Source organism: Lissotriton vulgaris, chromosome 3_1, assembly GCF_964263255.1.
Source record: "Lissotriton vulgaris chromosome 3_1, aLisVul1.2, whole genome shotgun sequence".
NCBI classification, from domain to species: Eukaryota; Metazoa; Chordata; class Amphibia; order Caudata; family Salamandridae; genus Lissotriton; species Lissotriton vulgaris.
This window is the reverse complement of record NC_141689.1, coordinates 1391115552-1391135865: the sequence shown is the minus strand read 5'-3', so window position 1 is coordinate 1391135865 and position 20314 is coordinate 1391115552. Positions and strand designations below refer to the sequence as shown.

Below are 20314 nucleotides of genomic sequence, written 5' to 3'. Positions count from 1 at the left end.
TAATGGTCAAACAGCCTCTAATGAAGGAGGATAACAGCAGAGTACACACAATTCTCCAAGCTACCCCACCCACATATATACTAAGCCTTCAACGGAGCAGACCATCAATGTGGATTTGTTTCCTTGTCGCGCAAATCACTGAAATCTGATACAAGAGACAATTAGTTAACTGATGTCACTTACAGTGGGGCAGTAATGCCTAGTCAACTCGAAAATTACCTTCATAACCATGAATATCTTAAGGTCAACAAACAAGTTAAATAAAATCATAAGTGAAAAGTGGATGATATTTGACCTGAATTTATTAACAAGGTTCAGATGGTATAAAGTAAAAGATAAATGTACGATTTACTAAAACATCTTGCAGCATATTTCTATTTAAATTGTAAACATATTTACCCATACGGAAACACTAATATAAGGCATTATTTCCTTCATTATTTGGGCATGTGAGATACGAGTACGGGTTACCACACAGATTAAACACACCACACATGATACAATTATGAAAAAATATTATATTATAACCCCTAAAAAGCACCAGTGACAAAGGATTAGATTAGGATTCCTGCTATATAAAAGATGTGTGTAACAGATTAGAACTACAGGAGCAGGAGGGTATCCACAGATTTTGCCAACAAATCCACTTTGAGACTCATTACAATCATGCTTAATGGATATATCATGCTTTGTGGTCAACTATTCAAAAAGTGTAAAACGATTTTCTTTTTTACCTCAAAGTTAAATATGCAGTAGAACATGGTTTATGAAAAATAAAAGTTAGTAAACACAGACGTGATTGTGTATGTAGACTTGTGATTGCACAGAATTGTTTCCAAAACAGCACACGTCATAGTGCTCCAAACACAAAGCCCTTAAGATGGACTGTTGGTCATCTGAACCACGTATCCAGCATTAATTGACATTTTCCGGAGCCAATGGTCACTTGTTTGCAACATGCAGATTGAAAGAGACAAATTCTTGATTGTATAGTTACAACACATTCCAATACCTACAATATTAACTTTCCTGGCTATCTGAGTGCTCTGCTTCAAAACAAAAATATTAAAAACACATGCTGATTTTTGATCATTTAACTTACAAGAGAAACCAATTTGTCTTGTCGAGTACAAAAACAACCTGATTTACTGTGCTATAGATAATGAAAATGAATTGGCAAGTATAATAAAAGCAGCCAGGATTTATATCCACCCGTTTTGGTTACGAGAGGTAGTCTTTGACCATTCTGCAGTTCATTTGCATGATTACAACGTCATTCAATCATATTCAATATTGAGTTAACAGCAAGTGAGAAATTAATATCTTAAATAGCTTCATGCTATTTAAAAACTGGTTCAGGAATCAAACCATGGACCATATATATCCATTGCCTAATTTCAAAGTTACTAAGAGTACCTCACAAAGCCTCAGAATTCTGCCAAACTTACGAAATTATATATCACCTGCCCTTCTGCAGTCAGTCAACCTTCACAATCCTTGCCTCCCGCAGCATGACGGGTAAAAGAGCAATGACCCTGCACAGGTCCAACAGCAGAACTATGATAAGACCTAAGGTTACTTGCACAAGCTACACTTGATTGAGTCACAAAAACAATATGACAAAGGCCAGTATATTATTGATCTATAAACGAAATGAACTTTTGGAGAAAGTATCTTGTGGTCAGGGGGGAAAGCTGTTATCTTTATAGATCCAAAATGTTATGTTCCACAAAATACAGCTTTATTTTTAAAGTTTTAAGAGGCCCCCGATTTTTCCTTTTCTCGGGGCACTCTACCCAGACTGTAGAACTCTGTGTTAGGACGCATGTCAGTTAAGTGAGCAATGCGGTTTGACATTGCAAAAAAGGCAGAAATCATGGCTATGTCCCAGGCGTCTTCACGGTCGAAGCCATGCTCCTCCAACTTCTTAAAGTGCTCCTCGGTTATATTCTCACAGCGAGTGATCAGGAGAGCGAAATTCAGCATTGCCTTTTCTCTTTCTCCAAGCTCAGCCAGCTCCCAATTTACGATAACCTACCAACGAGAAACAGATTGCTTAAGGATATTCACACAAAAAAAACATGATTCACATTAATCAACTATGTTCAAGGTTTATAGGCCACAATTAAATACCTGTGCTGTAAATTGATCCTATCAAAGATAAACACAACTACGCCTCACAACAAAATAATCTACTATAAAATTGTAAAAATGTTTAACACTTGAAAAGGGTCAACATAAACTTAAAGTCTCATATAACGTGCAAAAAACAGCAAGACTCTTGTCGAAGGATTTCCAGATTTGGATCCAGTCGCCAAAGAGTTCCGGATTTGGATGCAAATGTACAATATATAAAGGCTGACACTGCCGTGAAGGAGTGGTCTGATTAAATCTCATTTCTACTTAAATCCTCAGCATCCTGAAATCAGAAAGTTGTAGGGAAATGATACCAACACTTTTTGATTCTTTTTTTGTAAAGGTTATTTTTAATTAGATCATTTTCGTATATAGCTAATGAATGTTTTAACATTGAATTGTTTTTATGTTTGTTATTTCATTTAAATGATGTATCTCTTTTATTGTGTCATAAAAACCGAACTAAAGAGTAATATGATGATGATTACAACACATACTCTGGCCTAACATAGACAGCAACAGTACCTCACTACTGGAAGGCAGAGAAAAGTCTCCCCAACAGTTTCAGCATAAGGGTTGTTTTGCTGGAGGCAGCGAAAACATGTCCGAGTCAAATGCACAATTTTAGAAGAAAAAGGATACCTTCACCAGAGTAAGAAGCAAAGTCAGGTAATTAACACAGCCTGTGCTCTTTACCATTATGTTTACTTTCTCAATATCACACACACACACACACACACACACTCACACACACACGCACACACACACACACACACACACACACACACACACTTGTTTAATGTTATTGGTAACTGGAAAGAAGGAAACTATTATTGTACAATCGTGGCTTAATGAACTTCGGTTTAATTTTCCACAGTCTAACCAATCTCGGATTTATTTTTCTCCGAGTATGTTTACGTTTCCTAACATTTTAACCAATAGTGAAGTTAAGTTAAACTGCTGTACTTGGCAGAAGGTGTGAGAACTTTCATCTCAAAACTGTTCTCCAAAACTCTTGGCTAATGTATTCTCCACAAGAACCATCATCAGTGATGGTATGTGGTCTCCACGAAACGATTCATACTTAAAGGAGTCAATATAAAAATCAATATGTGTCAGGTAGTGTAACTAATACTTTTAATATAATAATGTTTTTTATTAAACCTTTTTGCCTCCATTCCACATTAGCGTGCACAGGACCCCATTTACTTTCTTGAAGAATGTTTCTAGGACCCACTTAATAGTATTCTGGAGGATATATAGAAACTTGCACAGGACCATTATTTAAGAGCGCTGCATTGCACAGGACTGAAAGGTGGAAACCACACCAGTGGTTCAGGTTTATTAATAAAGTGCATCGTTAATTAAGAACATTACATATGAAAATACCTCATGAAAGCCATTACAATAAGAGCAGTACGATAAAACAGTTGGTGTATTAAGCTAAAGAGTTTTTCACGTCAGGTCAACAGAACGTTAAAAATGTCACGTTCCTGCAGATGTTAAAAACGTAGCCAGGTTTCAATGGACTAACTCATTCATTTCCTATATCATTTTCAGTCTTGCTCTTGCTTGTATACGCCTTCACGTTCACCACAAATAGCTGTACACATTTTACAACCCCTTATATTCAGACGTATGTGTACGGAGCTGAGGCCTTGCACGAGTGCCTGTCTACTGGTTCTTCCTTATTCCAGCTTGAATAAAGGGGCCCCTCAATAATTTTCTTCTTTCAAAAAGTAACACTGGGCAGACACAAAGGATATGAACCATCGTCTCTTTTCCCTTCCCACGGAGCCTGCACTCGTCTCCTTCAGTTATTCTGGACCAGCGAAGAATCTAGTCCAGAGCTGGCTGGTCCCCAAGATGCAGGCAATGGTTCAATTGAATGGATACCCATAATCTAAATAAGTCTGGGGTTTTAAAGGACTAGAAGAATTGATGACTTGCTAGGCATAAACTTCTTCTCAACGGCTGGTTTATCATATTGTACAGAAAATGACCTGGTGGTTCGATTAATGTGTATTTTAAATTCTTTAAATGAGACTAGAACGTTCCATGAATGTCCTGTGTGAAGAGAATGAATTGCGTCTTATAGACAGTCATTTAGCCTCACCTCTAAATTGAGAGTATGTTTATCCCGTCAGACCCGGGTTGACGTGTTGTTTTCAGCCAAGCGTAATCCGTGACGCATCTCGAGGGAAGCATTTTTAAGAACCCAGCTGATTTCGTGAAACCAAACTCTAGACAGAGCTGGCCCTGTGTAATATGATATGGGAGTTTGAATGTTGACCGATAGGTCTTGGCAGTTAACAGGTCTAAATGTTTTGCCATCTTCACTCCTGCAATTTCAATGCCAAATGTTGTAGTGGGTAAAAGCTTTGCTGCCATCACCTTCTGTAGGGATCTACAAAATGTAGGCGAACTGAGGAAATCCTGATGTTAGGGAGGCAGCCTTCGACTTCATGGCCTCCATGTGTGAAATAAATTAGCCTCTATAGTCAAACATCACTCTGAGATACTTGTACTGTGAGGTACAGAAACCGCAAACCGACAATATTCCAAGTGCCAGGTGTTCCAATTTTCTTCGAAAATTTAACTACTTTGGTGTTCACAAGGTTTACTTCTAATTTGTTCTGCTGTGTATAGGTGGAGAAACGGTTTAAACAAGCACTTGCAATGCAATAGGTCTCGCATTAGGAAAGTGTGAGCTATTGGTATTGTAAATGACAATTATTTTAAATATTTGTTGGCTTTGAAAATAAATAAATTAATAGCATTGTTATTCACAAAGCCAAGAGCTTACACTTTCCTAATGCGAGTCCTATTGGCTATGGCAATGCTTGTTGGTAGCAAGCAAGGGCAGTGCTGTTGTGGTGCTGAGTGATGCTGTTGTGGTGCTGAGTGATGATGGGATGTGGTGGTGTCCCAGAAGGATGTGGTGGTGTCCCAGAAGGATGTGGTGGTGTCCCAGAAGGATGTGGTGGTGTCCCAGAAGGATGTGGTGGTGTCCCAGAAGGATGTGGTGGTGTCCCTGAGTGATGTGGTGGTGTCCCTGAGTGATGTGGTGGTGTCCCTGAGTGATGTGGTGGTGTCCCTGAGTGATGTGGTGGTGTCCCTGAGTGATGTGGTGGTGTCCCCGAGTGATGTGGTGGTGTCCCCGAGTGATGTGGTGGTGTCCCCGAGTGATGTGGTGGTGTCCCCGAGTGATGTGGTGGTGTCCCCGAGTGATGTGGTGGTGTCCCCGAGTGATGTGGTGGTGTCCCCGAGTGATGTGGTGGTGTCCCCGAGTGGTGTGGTGGTGTCCCCGAGTGGTGTGGTGGTGTCCCAGAGTGGTGTGGTGGTGTCCCAGAGTGGTGTGGTGGTGTCCCAGAGTGATGTGGTGGTGTCCCAGAGTGATGTGGTGGTGTCCCAGAGTGATGTGGTGGTGTCCCAGAGTGATGTGGTGGTGTCCCAGAAGGATGTGGTGGTGTCCCAGAAGGATGTGGTGGTGTCCCAGAAGGATGTGGTGGTGTCCCAGAAGGATGTGGTGGTGTCCCAGAAGGATGTGGTGGTGTCCCAGAAGGATGTGGTGGTGTCCCAGAAGGATGTGGTGGTGTCCCAGAAGGATGTGGTGGTGTCCTATAGTGATGTGGTGGTGTCCCTGAGTGATGTGGTGGTGTCCCTGAGTGATGTGGTGGTGTCCCTGAGTGATGTGGTGGTGTCCCTGAGTGATGTGGTGGTGTCCCTGAGTGATGTGGTGGTGTCCCTGAGTGATGTGGTGGTGTCCCTGAGTGATGTGGTGGTGTCCCCGAGTGATGTGGTGGTGTCCCCGAGTGATGTGGTGGTGTCCCCGAGTGATGTGGTGGTGTCCCCGAGTGATGTGGTGGTGTATTAGAGTGGTGTATTAGAGTGATGTGGTGGTGTCCCAGAGTGATGTGGTGGTGTTCCAGAGTGATCACAAGGATGTGGTGGTGTCCCAGAAGGATGTGGTGGTGTCCCAGAAGGATGTGGTGGTGTCCCAGAAGGATGTGGTGGTGTCCCAGAAGGATGTGGTGGTGTCCCAGAAGGATGTGGTGGTGTCCCAGAAGGATGTGGTGGTGTCCCAGAAGGATGTGGTGGTGTCCCTGAGTGATGTGGTGGTGTCCCTGAGTGATGTGGTGGTGTCCCTGAGTGATGTGGTGGTGTCCCTGAGTGATGTGGTGGTGTTGTGTGGCGTTCAGCAGTGTGAGGCGTGCAGCAGTGTGAGGCGTGCAGCAGTGTGAGGCGTGCAGAAGTATGAGGCGTGCAGCAGTGTGTGGCGTGCAGCAGTGTGAGTAATGCAGCAGTGTGCAGCGTTCAGCAGTGTGAGGCGTGCAGCAGTGTGAGGCGTGCAGCAGTATGCGGCGTGCAGCAGTATGAGGTGTGCAGCAGTGTGAGTAATGCAGCAGCGTGAGGCGTGCAGGAGTGTGAGGCGTGCAGCAGTGTGAGGCGTGCAGCAGTGTGAGGCGTGCAGCAGTGTGAGGCGTGCAGCAGTGTGAGGCATGCAGCAGTGTGAGGCATGCAGCAGTGTGAGGCATGCAGCAGTGTGAGGCATGCAGCAGTGTGAGGCGCAGTCCAAGTAGAGAGACCTCTCACAGCAGACACTTCCCAGAGTGTGAGAAGAGGCTGTAAACACAGCTGATAGTTAGCTGCCAAGGGCTAGACAATGAGAGCAGCGGGAGGGGAGGGGTGCTTCAGGACAGAGCACTGTCCCACACCTGGGATGCCAAGGGGACAGAACTAGTGCTATTGAAGTATGCTGTGCCCTACAAATACCCATGTGGATGGACACTGACGAGCAGAGATCACCAGAACGAGAGTGATTGGTGAACATCTTTGAGAGATGTCTCATTTAAAGCGATGCTGTCCATCGATCACCGGGTGTCCTTCGGAGAGCCCGGGGTTACCCCTGCGTCTCCTCGATATGGCGGGAAACCTACGGAGAGCTGGCAAGATGGCTCAGCGAGTTAATGCTTGCCACTGTGCTAACCCACATGCAGGCAACTTCAATGAAGCACATAACATAAGGTGCTGCTCTGAGTGGTGCAGCCAGTGCAGTGGCACTGGGGCCCAGCAGTGCCAGGGCCTGCACTGCCTGCAGTTTATTTAAAGAGCAAACCATCCTTTCTAAATAGGGTCTGAGGCTCTTCTGGTACAGAGGCCGGGTGTATGGGGCAGAATGATTGATAATAGCAGAGAGCTGCATTAATATATGATTGGACGAGTCAGTCATTCAATTAGAACGCACCTTGCACCTAGCAGCAGGGAAACCCCACCAGCCCTAGTAGTTCTGTGGGGGTGTGGCTGTCTCCCCGGCTGCAAAAACACATTTAAAACGACCCCAGAGCTACAAAAGCACCAGAGACTGTAGCTTTGCGAGAAACAAGGATGAAAGCTGATAGAGAAGAGAGGAGAGATACAAAGGAGAGAAAGGAAGGAGGAAAGTTGGAGAGAGGGAAGAGAAACTGAAGGAAGAGACAGTGAGAGTAACTGCAGATGGAACATAAGAGGAAAGGAGAAAAGACTGGAAGAACACAAATAATAGATGGACAGATTGGAGGGACAAGAAAAGGGAATAAGCATATATCAAGGCGAAAGGACGGAATGGGGAAATTAAGTGGAGAGAAAGAAATGGACGGCAGAAATCAGGAGATTACAGATAGAAAGAGAAAAGGTGAGCTAGAGTGGTAGGAGAAAGAGGGAACTAGGACAAGATGGGAAAGATAATTTTAGGGAATGGAGCAGAGAGAGGAAAGGGAGAAAAGTGAAAGAGGGGGTGAAAGTTAGGAAGAAAAGCCAAAGTGACAGATGGGCGGGGTGGAGGGGATGAGGAAAGAGAGAAACGAGATAAGACTAAACAAAACGGACAGGAAGGAGCCAGAGAACTAGGGCAGAAATAAGGATGATAGAGAGAACTACTGTGAAGTTTAAAATGGTGATGTGGAAACTCACTTTTCTTTCAAGCACATTTGAAGTTTTCAAGGAATATGATGGCCAAAGGGATCCAAAAACTTTGAGCAGTCTTGAAAATCATACTTCATCAAAAAAAAAATCACAATTTTATCATTGTGGAAAAGAAAAATCCACGGCTTAACGTAAGTGCCAGACTCAAAGAATTGGTCAATTGACAGTTTGAAAAACAGGAATGAAAATGGTGGAGGAAAAATAACCACAGAAAAATAATCAAACTCATTTCCCACCATTTTTTACCATGTGTTCGGACACAGACACCAAAAACTGTGTCCAATCGATGCACCCAACCCTGCTGGGCAATACAAAAGGCAATGCTCAAGTGAATGCCGCACACAATTAAAAACAAAAACAACTGTTAAAAACAGTTGCATCTCAGTTGTGTTCAGTGTACTGGACCGAATAAAAGCCACAAAATTTGCCAGCTTTGGTACACAATGCAGACCAGAGCTCACGTTGCCCACCATGCTCTGAACAATGCTTGGATAATGTCATTTGGAAAAAAGCCTGCTTAGCACCACCAAAAAATGGAGGTTGGTGCGAGTTTTGCTGTGCGGTGCGTTCTGCAACAGGAGAATTTCACAGCTTTTTAGCATTTGTTTGCCGGATCATAAACAGAGTTGCAGTTCTAATGTAAGGCTGGAAGCTCTGTAATACACGGTTCTCTTTACTACTCTAGCAGAGTAGTACTAAGGTGCTGCAGAGCTGCTGGATCATAAGCTGATTTGCAGTTCCAATGTAAGGCTGGAAGCTCTGTAATGCATGGTTCCCTTTACTACTCTAGCAGAGTAGTAAAGAAAAACAAGCCTTGCCAAAGCCAATAGGTCGTGCCTTTGAGAACTATTGGCTCTGCCACTGCATTTATATAATTCAGTACATAGAACTGTCTTAAATTAGTTTTAGCCGCTGTGCAAAGCTGCTGTATGCCAGGGTTACAAAACATCACAAAAGCAAATAGTTCCCATAGACGCGTCCTATTGGCTTTGCCAATGCTTGTTTTTCTTCACTATTCTGTTATAGTAGTAAAGAGAACCATACATAACTGAGCTTCCAGTCTTGCACTAGAAATGCAAATCTCTTGTAGCATGTTTTAAAGGGCTCATTGTTTCATAAAGACTTTGTACAGCTTAATAATGACAAACATTAATGTCGGTCACTGTCTGTGCTAAAGCAAAAGAGGGTTTCCACAATACGGTAAGCATTTGGTTATTTTCCCAGTAAGAGAGTTACCTGGTAAGTGTTACCACTTCTAACCACAATCAATAAGTGATCAGTTCCCCTGTTCAGTACGTAGCCCCTTTCAAGTGACCTGAAAAGGTGGTTATTCTCTATCAGCTGGTTCTCTCCTGGGTAGTATTTTTGGGATGGTAAGGAAATACTGAACAGTGAACATTAATAAAATAATAAAATATATTCTGTTTTAAGGAAATGCACAAATTTACAATACGCTGTCATAATGAATTCCAAATAACGTATTTCTGTCCAAGGAAGGTGCTTTGGTGTTAATGCATGCACAACATTGAAAATGAATTGTCGAATTTAAAGTGTGTCAGAATTACAAATTATTTTAGAGGCAGCTCTGCAGCACCTTAGTACTTTTACAAAATATTATTTTGATGCCAAACGAGCATGGTATTCGCTATATTTCAGCGGAAATTAATAAATCACTGCGTATGAAAGTGAAAGGGAGGAAAGGGATGGAGGGCTGGGAGATTCAAGAGAGGTTGCTGAGACAGAAGGGTAGAAACATAGAAGCGCAGGGAGAGAGGGTGACTGGGAAGTGGAGCAGAGAACAAAGTGGGAAGACAAGTAAATAAAGGCTCACGAGAGCGAGGCCAGTAAGTTCGGGAGCACATTCCTTTGAAGTCTGATAGGGGGGGCGGGGGAGCGGCTTCCTTTGAAGTCTGATGCCGAGGCTCAGACAAATGGTGGTGTGCTAGCGGCTTCCTTTCAAGTCTGATGGGGGGGGGGGGGGGGTGGGTTTGAGGGGGGGGGGGCGTGGGAGCAAATGGTGAGTGCGTGCCCGGCACACATGCACTGGCCGTAATCCGCATTCTAAAGCCCTCTAGCAGGCTTTCCTGTAGCCCCTACATAATTCTCGCCGAAGCAATGCGCAAGCGCATTGGCTCAGCGAGACCTAAAAACGCTGCAGACTCCGCAGAAGCACATTGCGGTTGAACAAAATGCGCGGTCATAGGCAGACCACCAAGCTTTGGCGGACGTGCATTTAAGGAATTTACATCAAATGACAAGTCTGAGATATAAATGTTAAACAATAACAGGGCGAGAACACACCACTGCTTCAAACCAGTTATTTTGTACATTCTCCGTGAGAGTTTAGTGCCGTCTCCCAGCTTTACTTGCAGTCATGTATCAGTATACAAAGCAGAACTGCTTTCAGGATGATGGTTGGGATCCCAGCGTTTCTTATTTCTGCCACAGTAAATCACACAGGACCCTATCGAAGCTGCCTTGAAATAGACGAACCAGGTAAAAATCATAGTTTTGGATGCAAAGGCACTTCTCATACAGATGTTAAGGGCAGCAAGATTTGACAACGTGTCCTGCACTGAGTGAAAGTCTGATGTATTCCATTGTTAATATGGAAATCGATGTGCTCATCGATAAAAGTGAAATCACATCCTTATGAATAGAACCACCCATTCTGAACTCCACATCAACTTTGACTCGCAAATATGTTGTCAGCAGGCCCTGAGATCTAGGCCCCAGATTACTGATTGATATGTCACAGATGGGAGATTGCATAGCTGGCAGGCAACCGCTAGGACAGGAAATTCTTGATCAATCCCGCAGATAAGCGCAGAAGAGAATAAAGCACACATGGCCAGAGGGGGTACACATGCTCCTAAAAACACAAATGCCACATGATTTGGGAACACATAGCCAATCAGGGCCTGGCACATCTAGTGATCATGTGCTTCACATGCAGGACATCTGGAAAGGTTATCCACTGGCCACACTGTTTCCACGGAGGTCGAAATCCACCTATGGTAACCATTTGACCATTTATTTAGGACTCCAAAGGCAGCAACCAACATTCCCCATCATACATGGTATGCTGGAAACCTTTACAACCCGTCATGTTTTGTATTAAAGAAGGACATATAAGGACTGTAAATTAGGACAGTCCTCAGACCTCTTGCCTGTAACTGTTCTCCCGTATGTAATGTTTAATTAAACAAACTGTTCCTGTTTTGCCAAAGCCTCGCATTCTGTTTTTTACAGGATTTCGAACTCAAGCATCACCATGGGATAAGATCCAAAGAGTTTATCTATGCTGCTAAATCTTGCTGGACTATGCTTGCAAAGTATTTGAAGTCTAGATCTAGATTACTCCTGTCGCCATCTTTATAGTTTGGATGAATTATAGATCTATGCCACGAGTCAAGGTCAACTGGTTCTCGAGCACCTAGATATATAATATAGAACATCGAGATTTCTTGCCTAATATTATATGTTAACCTAAAGAAGGCAGGAGGCATGCTGTTGGGACAGGGGCCCCATCTTTTTTATAATGTTTTCTAAGATTCTATCAAGAACACTCTAAAGAGCAGCTATCGGGCAGGTCCGATGTTGGGTTCACCTGAAAATGTGCTTGCTGAGCTATGAAATAGGAAAGCCTTTCACTGGGTTGGTCTGCATACCAGGAAACCCCTAGTCCAGGCGTTGATAGCGAACAGCTTGGACTATGGGAATCCCCTTATGGTCGCATTGATTGAAGGCCTCTTTTCCAGACTTCTGATGGTACAGAACACAGCAGCGCACCTTGTCTGTAATCTTCCCCCATGATCTCCCTCTGAACGTTTAGTACGTTCCCTTCATTGGCTTCCCATAAAACACATGCACTCTTTAAACTTATGTGTAATTGTTTTTATCACTATGGGAAGAGACCATGTTATCCTAAAAACAAATTGCAGCCATATATCCCAGTATTCCTGCTCAAATGCAGTGAGCTACTAAGGCTACGTCCCAAATCTATAAGTACAGCCAGATATGGTGGCCACTCTTTTTCCTTTTGGGCTCCCAAACACTGAATTAATCTACTCTTACTTCTACGTTCTTGCTCAGCCTTACTCTCTTTCGAGAAATTCCTGAAAACATGGCTGTTTGATCTTTAATTATCTTATGGAATTGTGACCTGTATTTGACTGCACCTGTGCTGAGAGATGCCCTCGGGGAAGATTTGTGTGCCTAACAAATCTAAAACAAATCTAATTGTGAACTTCCTGCATGCGCGTTTTCTGCAACAACACTACTGGTCTTTGATGGGGTTCCTGAGCTGCTATATAATTCAGTGCCAGGTACTTTTTCATTGTCCTGTGTTTCTTGCATAATGGAATCATGCTTCCTCAAATGCTGCACCCATGATTATTCTGAAATGTTTGTGTTATAAGAAGATGTTGGATCCTTATCGATTTCATTTATGGTTTTCCAAAAGGCTTTAGGGTTACTTGTTTTACATGTGTGGAGCACCCTAGCTCAAAACATTTCTGAGTTACCTTTTTTGGCTGTCCACACTGCCTGCTTGTAGTTCTGAAACACTACTCTTATTGTCTATTGACGAGTTGTGTTAGTAATGCCCTTTTTAAAATTTACTGTATTCTCAGTTTAATGATTTCTTTGCTAAGATAAGTTGTTTAGTTATCCAAGGGCAAATTTGCCTTTTGATTTTTACCGCTTACACCATGATCTTATTCTTATAGAACAGTCTTAACATTTTGTGGTATCGTTCCGATTTAGCAATCTGATTGTGTTCTGTAAGCTGCAGCTCTTCTAGAAGCTCAAAGCATGAAAGTTGTTCCTGGAGCTTTCCTTGCCACCTTAGTCGCTTCAAGTCATGTGCAGTGGTGTTGGCAATAAAGGTATTGGTAGAGTGATGTACACATGGGGAAAGATTTAATTGTATTATCTGGATGTTATGGTCACTATCCTCACGTTCCTCAATATGAAAATCTCCAATGTATTTGAAGAGAGGAAGTGTGGCAGCTGAACAGTCTATTTTGGTCATCAACTTAAGAAAAAGTTTTGTCCAGGAATGGGGCTTTTCCTCTTTGACCCTTTCATTCAAAATGTGGAGGCAAGAGCTTTCAACCCTGCAAACTGAGAGCCCCAGTGATCTTTTAGGCTTGATGCCGGTTTCGCCTGTTCTGGAACCAGTGATGGGCATCCATATTTTGTTAGTAGTAACAGATTATTCTCTTAGAATTCTGAAAGTATCTGAAGCGATGTGTTAGAAATTTACCCTTTCTGCAGTGTCATTGTGGAATATTTTGACTTTTCTCTGAATTTTATTTTTGTTGACCATAGAACTCTACTCTCTTTACTCCTGCTAAGCAGTAATAAAGTCATTGTGGCCCCCTTTTAGCAGTTTGAAATGGGTGAACCCCTGATTGGCATATTTAACATACCTATAAGTAACTAGTATATGGTAAAGATTTACCCAGGGATGTAAGTTAAACGTTACTAGTGGGCTTCAGCACCAACTGTACTTCCCACTACAGTGACTTAAGCACACCGTCTCCAGGCCTACCATTGTAACAAACCCTTTGACAGGTTATAACCTTCCTTTTAAATATCAATAAGCCACAGCTAAGGATACCCCGCTATCCATCAGCCAGGGTGCATGGTATGTAAAAGTAGGTCATGTAAAACTTTACCATTCCGTATGTCCTTACAGTGAAAAAAGCACAAAAGCTATTTTCACGTTTGCAAGGCTGGCTGCTATATAGGAAAACACTGGGTTACATTATTACATCGAATAATGCTAATTTCGGTTTGGAATCAGTTAGACAAAGAATTCATAGTCAAAATTCAATTTAAAGGTAAAATCAACTTTTGTATGTCAATTAAGGAAAGGAAAATGCTACTTACAAGTATGCATCTGTTCTTCGCATGTAGAGCTGCAGATTTCTACACTTTGCATTAGATCGCCACCTGGTGTTGGGCTCGGATGATTGCATGGTGTTGTCGTCTTGGGAGAAGTCTTTGTAGTCACGAGATAGGCGATTCCTCCCTTGGACGATAGTGCGCATGGGCATCGGCTCCATTCTTAGATTGTTTTTCGCCATGATGCGAAATGATGGAGTTAGTAGAAAGAAAGAAGGGATGTCCATGCGTGTATATCTAATTAAGATAAAACTGGAACAGATACAGGTCCCAGGGAGGCATGTAGAAATCTGCAGCTCTACATGCCAAGAACAGATGCATACTGGTAAGTAGCATTTTCTGTTCGAGGCATATGAGCTGCAGATTCTACACTTTGCATCGATTGTGCAGCAGTGTCTGCCCTAGCGGTGGTCACCTGTATCCGTTGCAGTAGTTTGAAAGAGAGTTTTGAGAACAGCTTGGCCTACTGTAGCTTGCAGCTTGGCTTGCACATCAACACAATAGTGTTTAGTGAAGGTGTGTGTTGTAGACCATGTTGCTGCCTTGCAGATGTCTTCTAGGGAAATGTTCCCTAAGAAAGCCATGGAGGCTCCTAGTTTGCGTGTGGAGTGCGCTCTAGGAGGAACTGTTAATGTGCGTTTTGCCTTGTGATAGCATATTTGTATACATTTAACAATCCACCATTCAATTCCTGATTTAGAAATGGGGTTGCCTTTATGTGGTGGAGAGAAAGCTACAAATAGTTGCTTTGTTGTGCGAAAGGATTTGGTCCTATCTATGTAATAGAGAAGAGCTCTTTTGACATCTAGTGTGTGTAGAGCTCTTTCTGCTACAGAGTCTGCGTTTTGAAAAAACACTGGTAACTCTACAGATTGGTTTAGATGAAAAGGAGTAATTTCTTTAGGAAGGAATTGAGAATTAGTCCTTAGAACCACTTTGTTACGGTGTAATTGTAAGAATGGTTCTTGTATAGTGAAAGCTTGAATCTCACTAACTCCTCTAAGAGAGGTAATAGCAACGAGGAAAGCTGTTTTCCATGTGAGGAATTGCAATTCACATTTGTGTAAAGGTTCAAAAGAGGGTCCCATGATCCTGGTAAGAACAATGTTTAGGTTCCACACTGGAGATGGTGGTAACATAGGAGGGATAATTCTTTTTAATCCTTCCATAAAAGTTTTTATTGCTGGTACTCTAAACAACAACATATGTTGTCTGTTTTGTAGATATGCCGCAATGGCTGCAAGATATAAGTGCATAGATGAATATGCAAGATTACATCTCTGTAAATGAAGAAGGTAACAGATAATATTTTGGATGGAAGCATCTAAAGGATCAATTTGATTATTAGTGCAGTAAATGGCAAATCGTTTCCATTTAGCAGCATAGCAAGCTCTAGTAGTAGGTCTTCTGGCTTCTTTAATGATATTCATACAGTCTGGTGGCAGGTTAAGGTAACCAAACTCTAAGACTTCTGGAGCCAGATTTCCAGATTCAGTTTACTTGGATCTGGATGCCTGATGTCTCCATGGTTCTGCGTTAGCATGGATGGTGTCAGAGAAAGTTTTTGGTGTGGAACTAGAGAGAGTTCTAGCACTGTGATGAACCATGGTTGGCGTGCCCAAGCGGGAGCTACCAGGATCAGTTTGAGAGACTATTGTTTGAGCTTGCGTACCACTAGCGGTATTAGTGGGGTTGGCGGAAAAGCGTACGCAAATCTGCCTGACCAGTTCATCCATATCGCATTGCCCTTGGACAACGGGTGTGGAAACCTGGCAGCGAAGGTTGGGCATTTTGCGTTTTCGTGTGTGGCAAACAGGTCTATGTCTGGATGACCCCACTTGTGAAAGAATGGTTGAGGAACTTGCAGATGTAGTTCCCATTCGTGAATCTGTTGTGTCTGTCGAATTAACAGATCGGCTATCGGATTGTGAACTCCTGGAAGGTGTTCCGCAAACAGATAAATGTTTTGTGGAATGGCCCATCTCCAAATGTTTTGTGCGAGGTGGGACAGCTGCAGGGAATGTGTGCCTCCTTGTTTTTGTATGTAGAACATGACTGTCATGTTGTCCGTCCGAATTAAGACAACTTTGTTCCATATGTGCACTTGGAAGGACTTCAGTGCTAGGAAAATTGCCAGCAACTCTAGGTGATTGATGTGAAGCACCTTTTGTTGAGCGGCCCATCTTCCCTGAGTTGTGTGGTGAAGCAGATGTGCTCCCCATCCTGTCAGGGATGCGTCTGTTGTGAGTACTATCTGTGGAACTGGCTCGAGGAACGGCCACCCTTTGGACACGTTTTTGGTGTTCCACCACTGCAGAGAGCGATGTGTGCGGCTGTCCACCAACACCAGGTCTGTTAGTTGTTCTTGTGCCTGATTCCACTGATGTGCTAGACATTCCTGCAATGGGCGCATTTGCAGTGTGGCATATGGTACAATAAAATTGCAAGATGCCATCATGCCTATTAATTGCATGAATACTCTGGCTGGGAGAGAGTGTTGGTTTTGAAACCTTGTAACTAAGGCTTGAATGCTCTGTATCCTGCCTGGACTGGGATAAGCTAGAGCTGTATTGGTGTTTATGGTAGCCCCTAGGTATTGACGTACACGAGAGGGCTGGAGATATGACTTGGTGTAGTTGATTGTAAACCCCAAGTTGTGCAGTGTTTGAATTGTTTGAGATGTGTGCTGGACACACTGATTGAATGACTTGGCTTTTATGAGCCAATCGTCGAAGTATGGGAAGACGTGGATATATTGTCTTCTGAGATGTGCTGCTACTACTGCTAGGCACTTTGTAAACACTCGTGGTGCAGTTGTGACCGGTAGCTGTAAGCTCTAGGCTGTAACCATACTGGATCATTTGTCTTACCCACTTGTCTGTTGTGATGGAATTCCAGACAGGTAGGAACTGTGTTAGTCTGCCCCCTACAGGAGTGGAATGCTGGTGGGGGAGCAGAAGGAAGTCACTGTTTTGTGTTGGGAGAGGTTTGATTATTGTTATTTCCTCGACCTCTTCCCTTGTTGTTGTTGCCTCTGTAGCCCCCTCTAAAGTATCCTTTATTAGAGGATGTTTGTGTATTAGTTTTAAAGGAAGCTGAATTGTCTGCTCCAGCTTGTTTGGAGCCTCCTCTGTAGAAGGAGCGACAAAAGGAGCCTCTTGCTTGGGTGGACTGCAGAGCTCCCATAGACTTGGCTGTGTCAGTGTCTTTCTTCATTTTTTCAAGTGCTGTGTCTACTTCTAGACCAAACAATTGTTGTTGGGTGAATGGTCGATTTAAGATAGTAGTTTGCACCTCTTGCTTAAATCCCGAATTGCGTAGCCACGCGTGACGTCTAAGTAGGACACTGCTGTTTATTGCTCTGGATGCAGTGTCTGCTACATCTAGTGCACATTTAAGGGAGGCATTTGATATAAGCTTACCCTCTTGTATGAGGTCATCTGCTTGTGCCTTATATTGGTCAGTTAGATGTTATAAGAGCTTCTCGAGCTGATCATAGTGAGCCCTGTCGTATCTTGCGAGGAGGGCCTGTGTGTTAGCGATCCACCATGTATTGCTAGCTTGGGCAGCTATTCTTTTCCCTGAAACATCTATGATCCTGGATTCTTTATCAGAAGGTGGTGCTTCACCCGATGTTTGGGAGTTTGCTCTTTTCCTAGCGTCTGAAACTACTAGGGAGTCTAAGGGTAGCTGTCCTTTAATGTAGGCAGGATCCCCAGGAGCTGCTCTGTACTTTTTCTCTATCCTTGGGTTTATGATTCTAGCTCTTACAGGATCTTTAAACACTTCTGGTGAATGTTTAATGACTCCTTTAATCATTGGCAGTATTTGCACAGATTTTTGGGTGTGTTCAAAAGTGTCTAGTAAAAAATCTTCCTCTGCCTTATCTGAATGCATGGTGACATTGTGATAGATGGCAGCCCGGGGGAGAATTCTGAGGTGAAATGTTTAAAGGAAGAGCAGGAGAAGGAGATACAGGAGAAGAAGGGTGCATAGGAGATGTGGCAGAGTCCTTCTTCTTGACAGGCACTGGAGGTGTAGGTGCTGTATCGGACTTCCTCTTCCTGTGTGGTGTGGTGTGGTGGAAACATGTCCTGTTTCTGGATCAATGTAGATCCTTTTTTGGTAAAGGATCTGGTTGGAAAAGCTCCTCTTCTTAAGGCACAGCCTTCGGCGCCAATTTTTTCGGTTCCGAACCGGTTTGTTGCTTGTCTTTAGACTTAGGAGCCGATGTGGAGTCCTTTGGCGTAGATTTCGGCACCGAGGGTATTGTCTTTGGAGCCGAAGCCTGTTTCGTGGGCTTGGAAGGATCGGAAGGAGGCTTTGTTTGTTTCGGCATCGAGGGGATCGGCTTCGGAGTGGATGCTGTTTTTGGGGCATCGGAAACAGGCTTCGTTGTTTTCAGAGCCGCTTTATCTCTCGGAGTCGACTGTTTCGGAGTGTCTTTTGGAACCGGGAATTCTTTTTGTTTCGGTGCCGAGGGAGCAGGTGTTATTGGCACATGCGGTTTGCTCGGTATGGAGCTACCGGAAGATTTCATTATTTTCTTCGGAGCTGGGGCTTTCGAAGTAATTTTTCAGTCTAACTCGGCCCCACAGGCGTAGTGTTGACCTTTGCCTTCGATTTTGGTGTTTGGGCTGGGGTAGGGGCAGATGTACTCACGCGTTGACCCGAAGGTATGGAGTCATCTGAGTCATCTGGCTCGGATACGATCTGGAGATCATCGGAATCTTCCTCTGGGACACATGGAACTTTGTCGAAGATATCCACTGGTTCCGGCGCTAATCTCTGCATGTCGCGCCAACGGGCTCTCCGATCCCGAATGGACTTTTTCGAAAGGATGCACAGGCTGTGCAGCTGGATTCGCTGTGGTCTGGCGATAAGTACAGGTTAGAGACCTCGTGATGGTCACTGTGTGGAAATTTTGCCCCACACTCAGGGCATCTTTTGAATAGCATCCTTTCCATGGGGTGTAGGCCTCACGGCGTGGGTAAGCCCAACGGCCCGCATCGATGACCGGAATCGAGCTGGCGAAGTCTAGTCGATGTTTATTGGCATCGAAAGTTGTTTGGTGAAGTTTGAAGAAATTTTAACGTGTCAAAGTACTTGAAAAGTAGATTTCGAACCGGAGCGGAAAAGTTTCATCCGAACTCAGTGGCGGAAAAAAACAATCTAAGGATGGAGCCGATGCCCATGCGCACTATCGTCCAAGGGAGGAGTCGCCTATCTCGTGACTACAAAGACTTCTTCCAAGACGACAACAACATGCAATCATCCGAGCCAACACCAGGTGGCGATCTAATGCAAAGTGTAGAATCTGCAGCTCATATGCCTTGAACATTTCCTTTTAGAAATGTCCTTTGCCCTGCATGAAGTTTGATGGAAGCTAATCTGCATTTTGCTCTCCCATTTCTGCCAGCCAGAAGTTAGCATTCAAACAGGTGTGAATGTGAATGAGGTGTGAACTTGTTCCAAGGATAGCGTCAAAAGGCCTTGGGTGCGGGGCAAGTACTGTGCTCTTGACTGGATGATCTAAAGGATTGTCCAGGAAACGCAAGATTCAGAGCAGATTCAGCTAATATCCAGACCTGCACTTTTTTTTAATCGCAATGGGCATCTTGTTGACATCACAGTGTCAAATCCTGCCGGAGTGTCAAAAACTGCTCGATAGGTCCGCCATGTCTCAGTTCCCCTTATTGTTTTTTTTGTGTCCTTTTGTTTATTCATTATTACTCTTGTGTTCTAATTCGTTTTGGGATTTTTATTGTTTTGCTTTTCAACTTTATTAGCGTTTTAGTACTGCATAAACACTTTACACATTGGCTCAATGTTAGTCCTGGCTGCTCTGAGCCATTGCTACAAGGATGTTGACCTCAGGTTAATTTAGTGACTGTTGTGATTTACCCTGACAAAGATTGTGATTATTTGAAGTGGCTACTCGCTTCCCTAAACTAACACTCCAATTTCTAACACCATGCCTCTGAATTGTGAAAGAGCATTGCAAATGGGGCCATGTGCTCTTTCATTGGCAGTTAGAGCACTGATGTTGTCAGTCAATGTTGAGTAACTAACATACAATCTAAAATTCTCCAGTACTCTACCCATAGGCAGCTCTGAGTCAGCTATATATATGAGAGCTGAACCAACATTCAGCAATATCCTCTCATCCCAGGTAGCATTTCATGTCAGATCTTAAATGAGCAGGTGTTGGGGGTGCCCCGCCCCCCAATCCAACAAGCCAGTAGTTCATGCCTTGGGGCAAACAATAATGGGCAGACAGGCATCCATGTCTCATGTTTCT

The 20314-nt window shown here is 43.5% G+C and overlaps 1 protein-coding gene across 1 annotated transcript in view; it reads right to left on the bottom strand.

Moving 5' to 3' along the window:
• Window positions 1-284: 284 nt before the first annotated feature.
• The window catches only part of LOC147727954 (uncharacterized), a 271926-nt gene continuing 251896 nt past the window's right edge, over window positions 285-20314 (bottom strand). Inside the window, exon 5 of the mRNA XM_086961862.1 lies at window positions 285-2034. Within this exon, the coding sequence (XP_086817988.1) occupies window positions 1756-2034 (279 nt within the window). The 3' untranslated portion in view covers window positions 285-1755. The remainder of the gene's footprint in view (window positions 2035-20314) is intronic.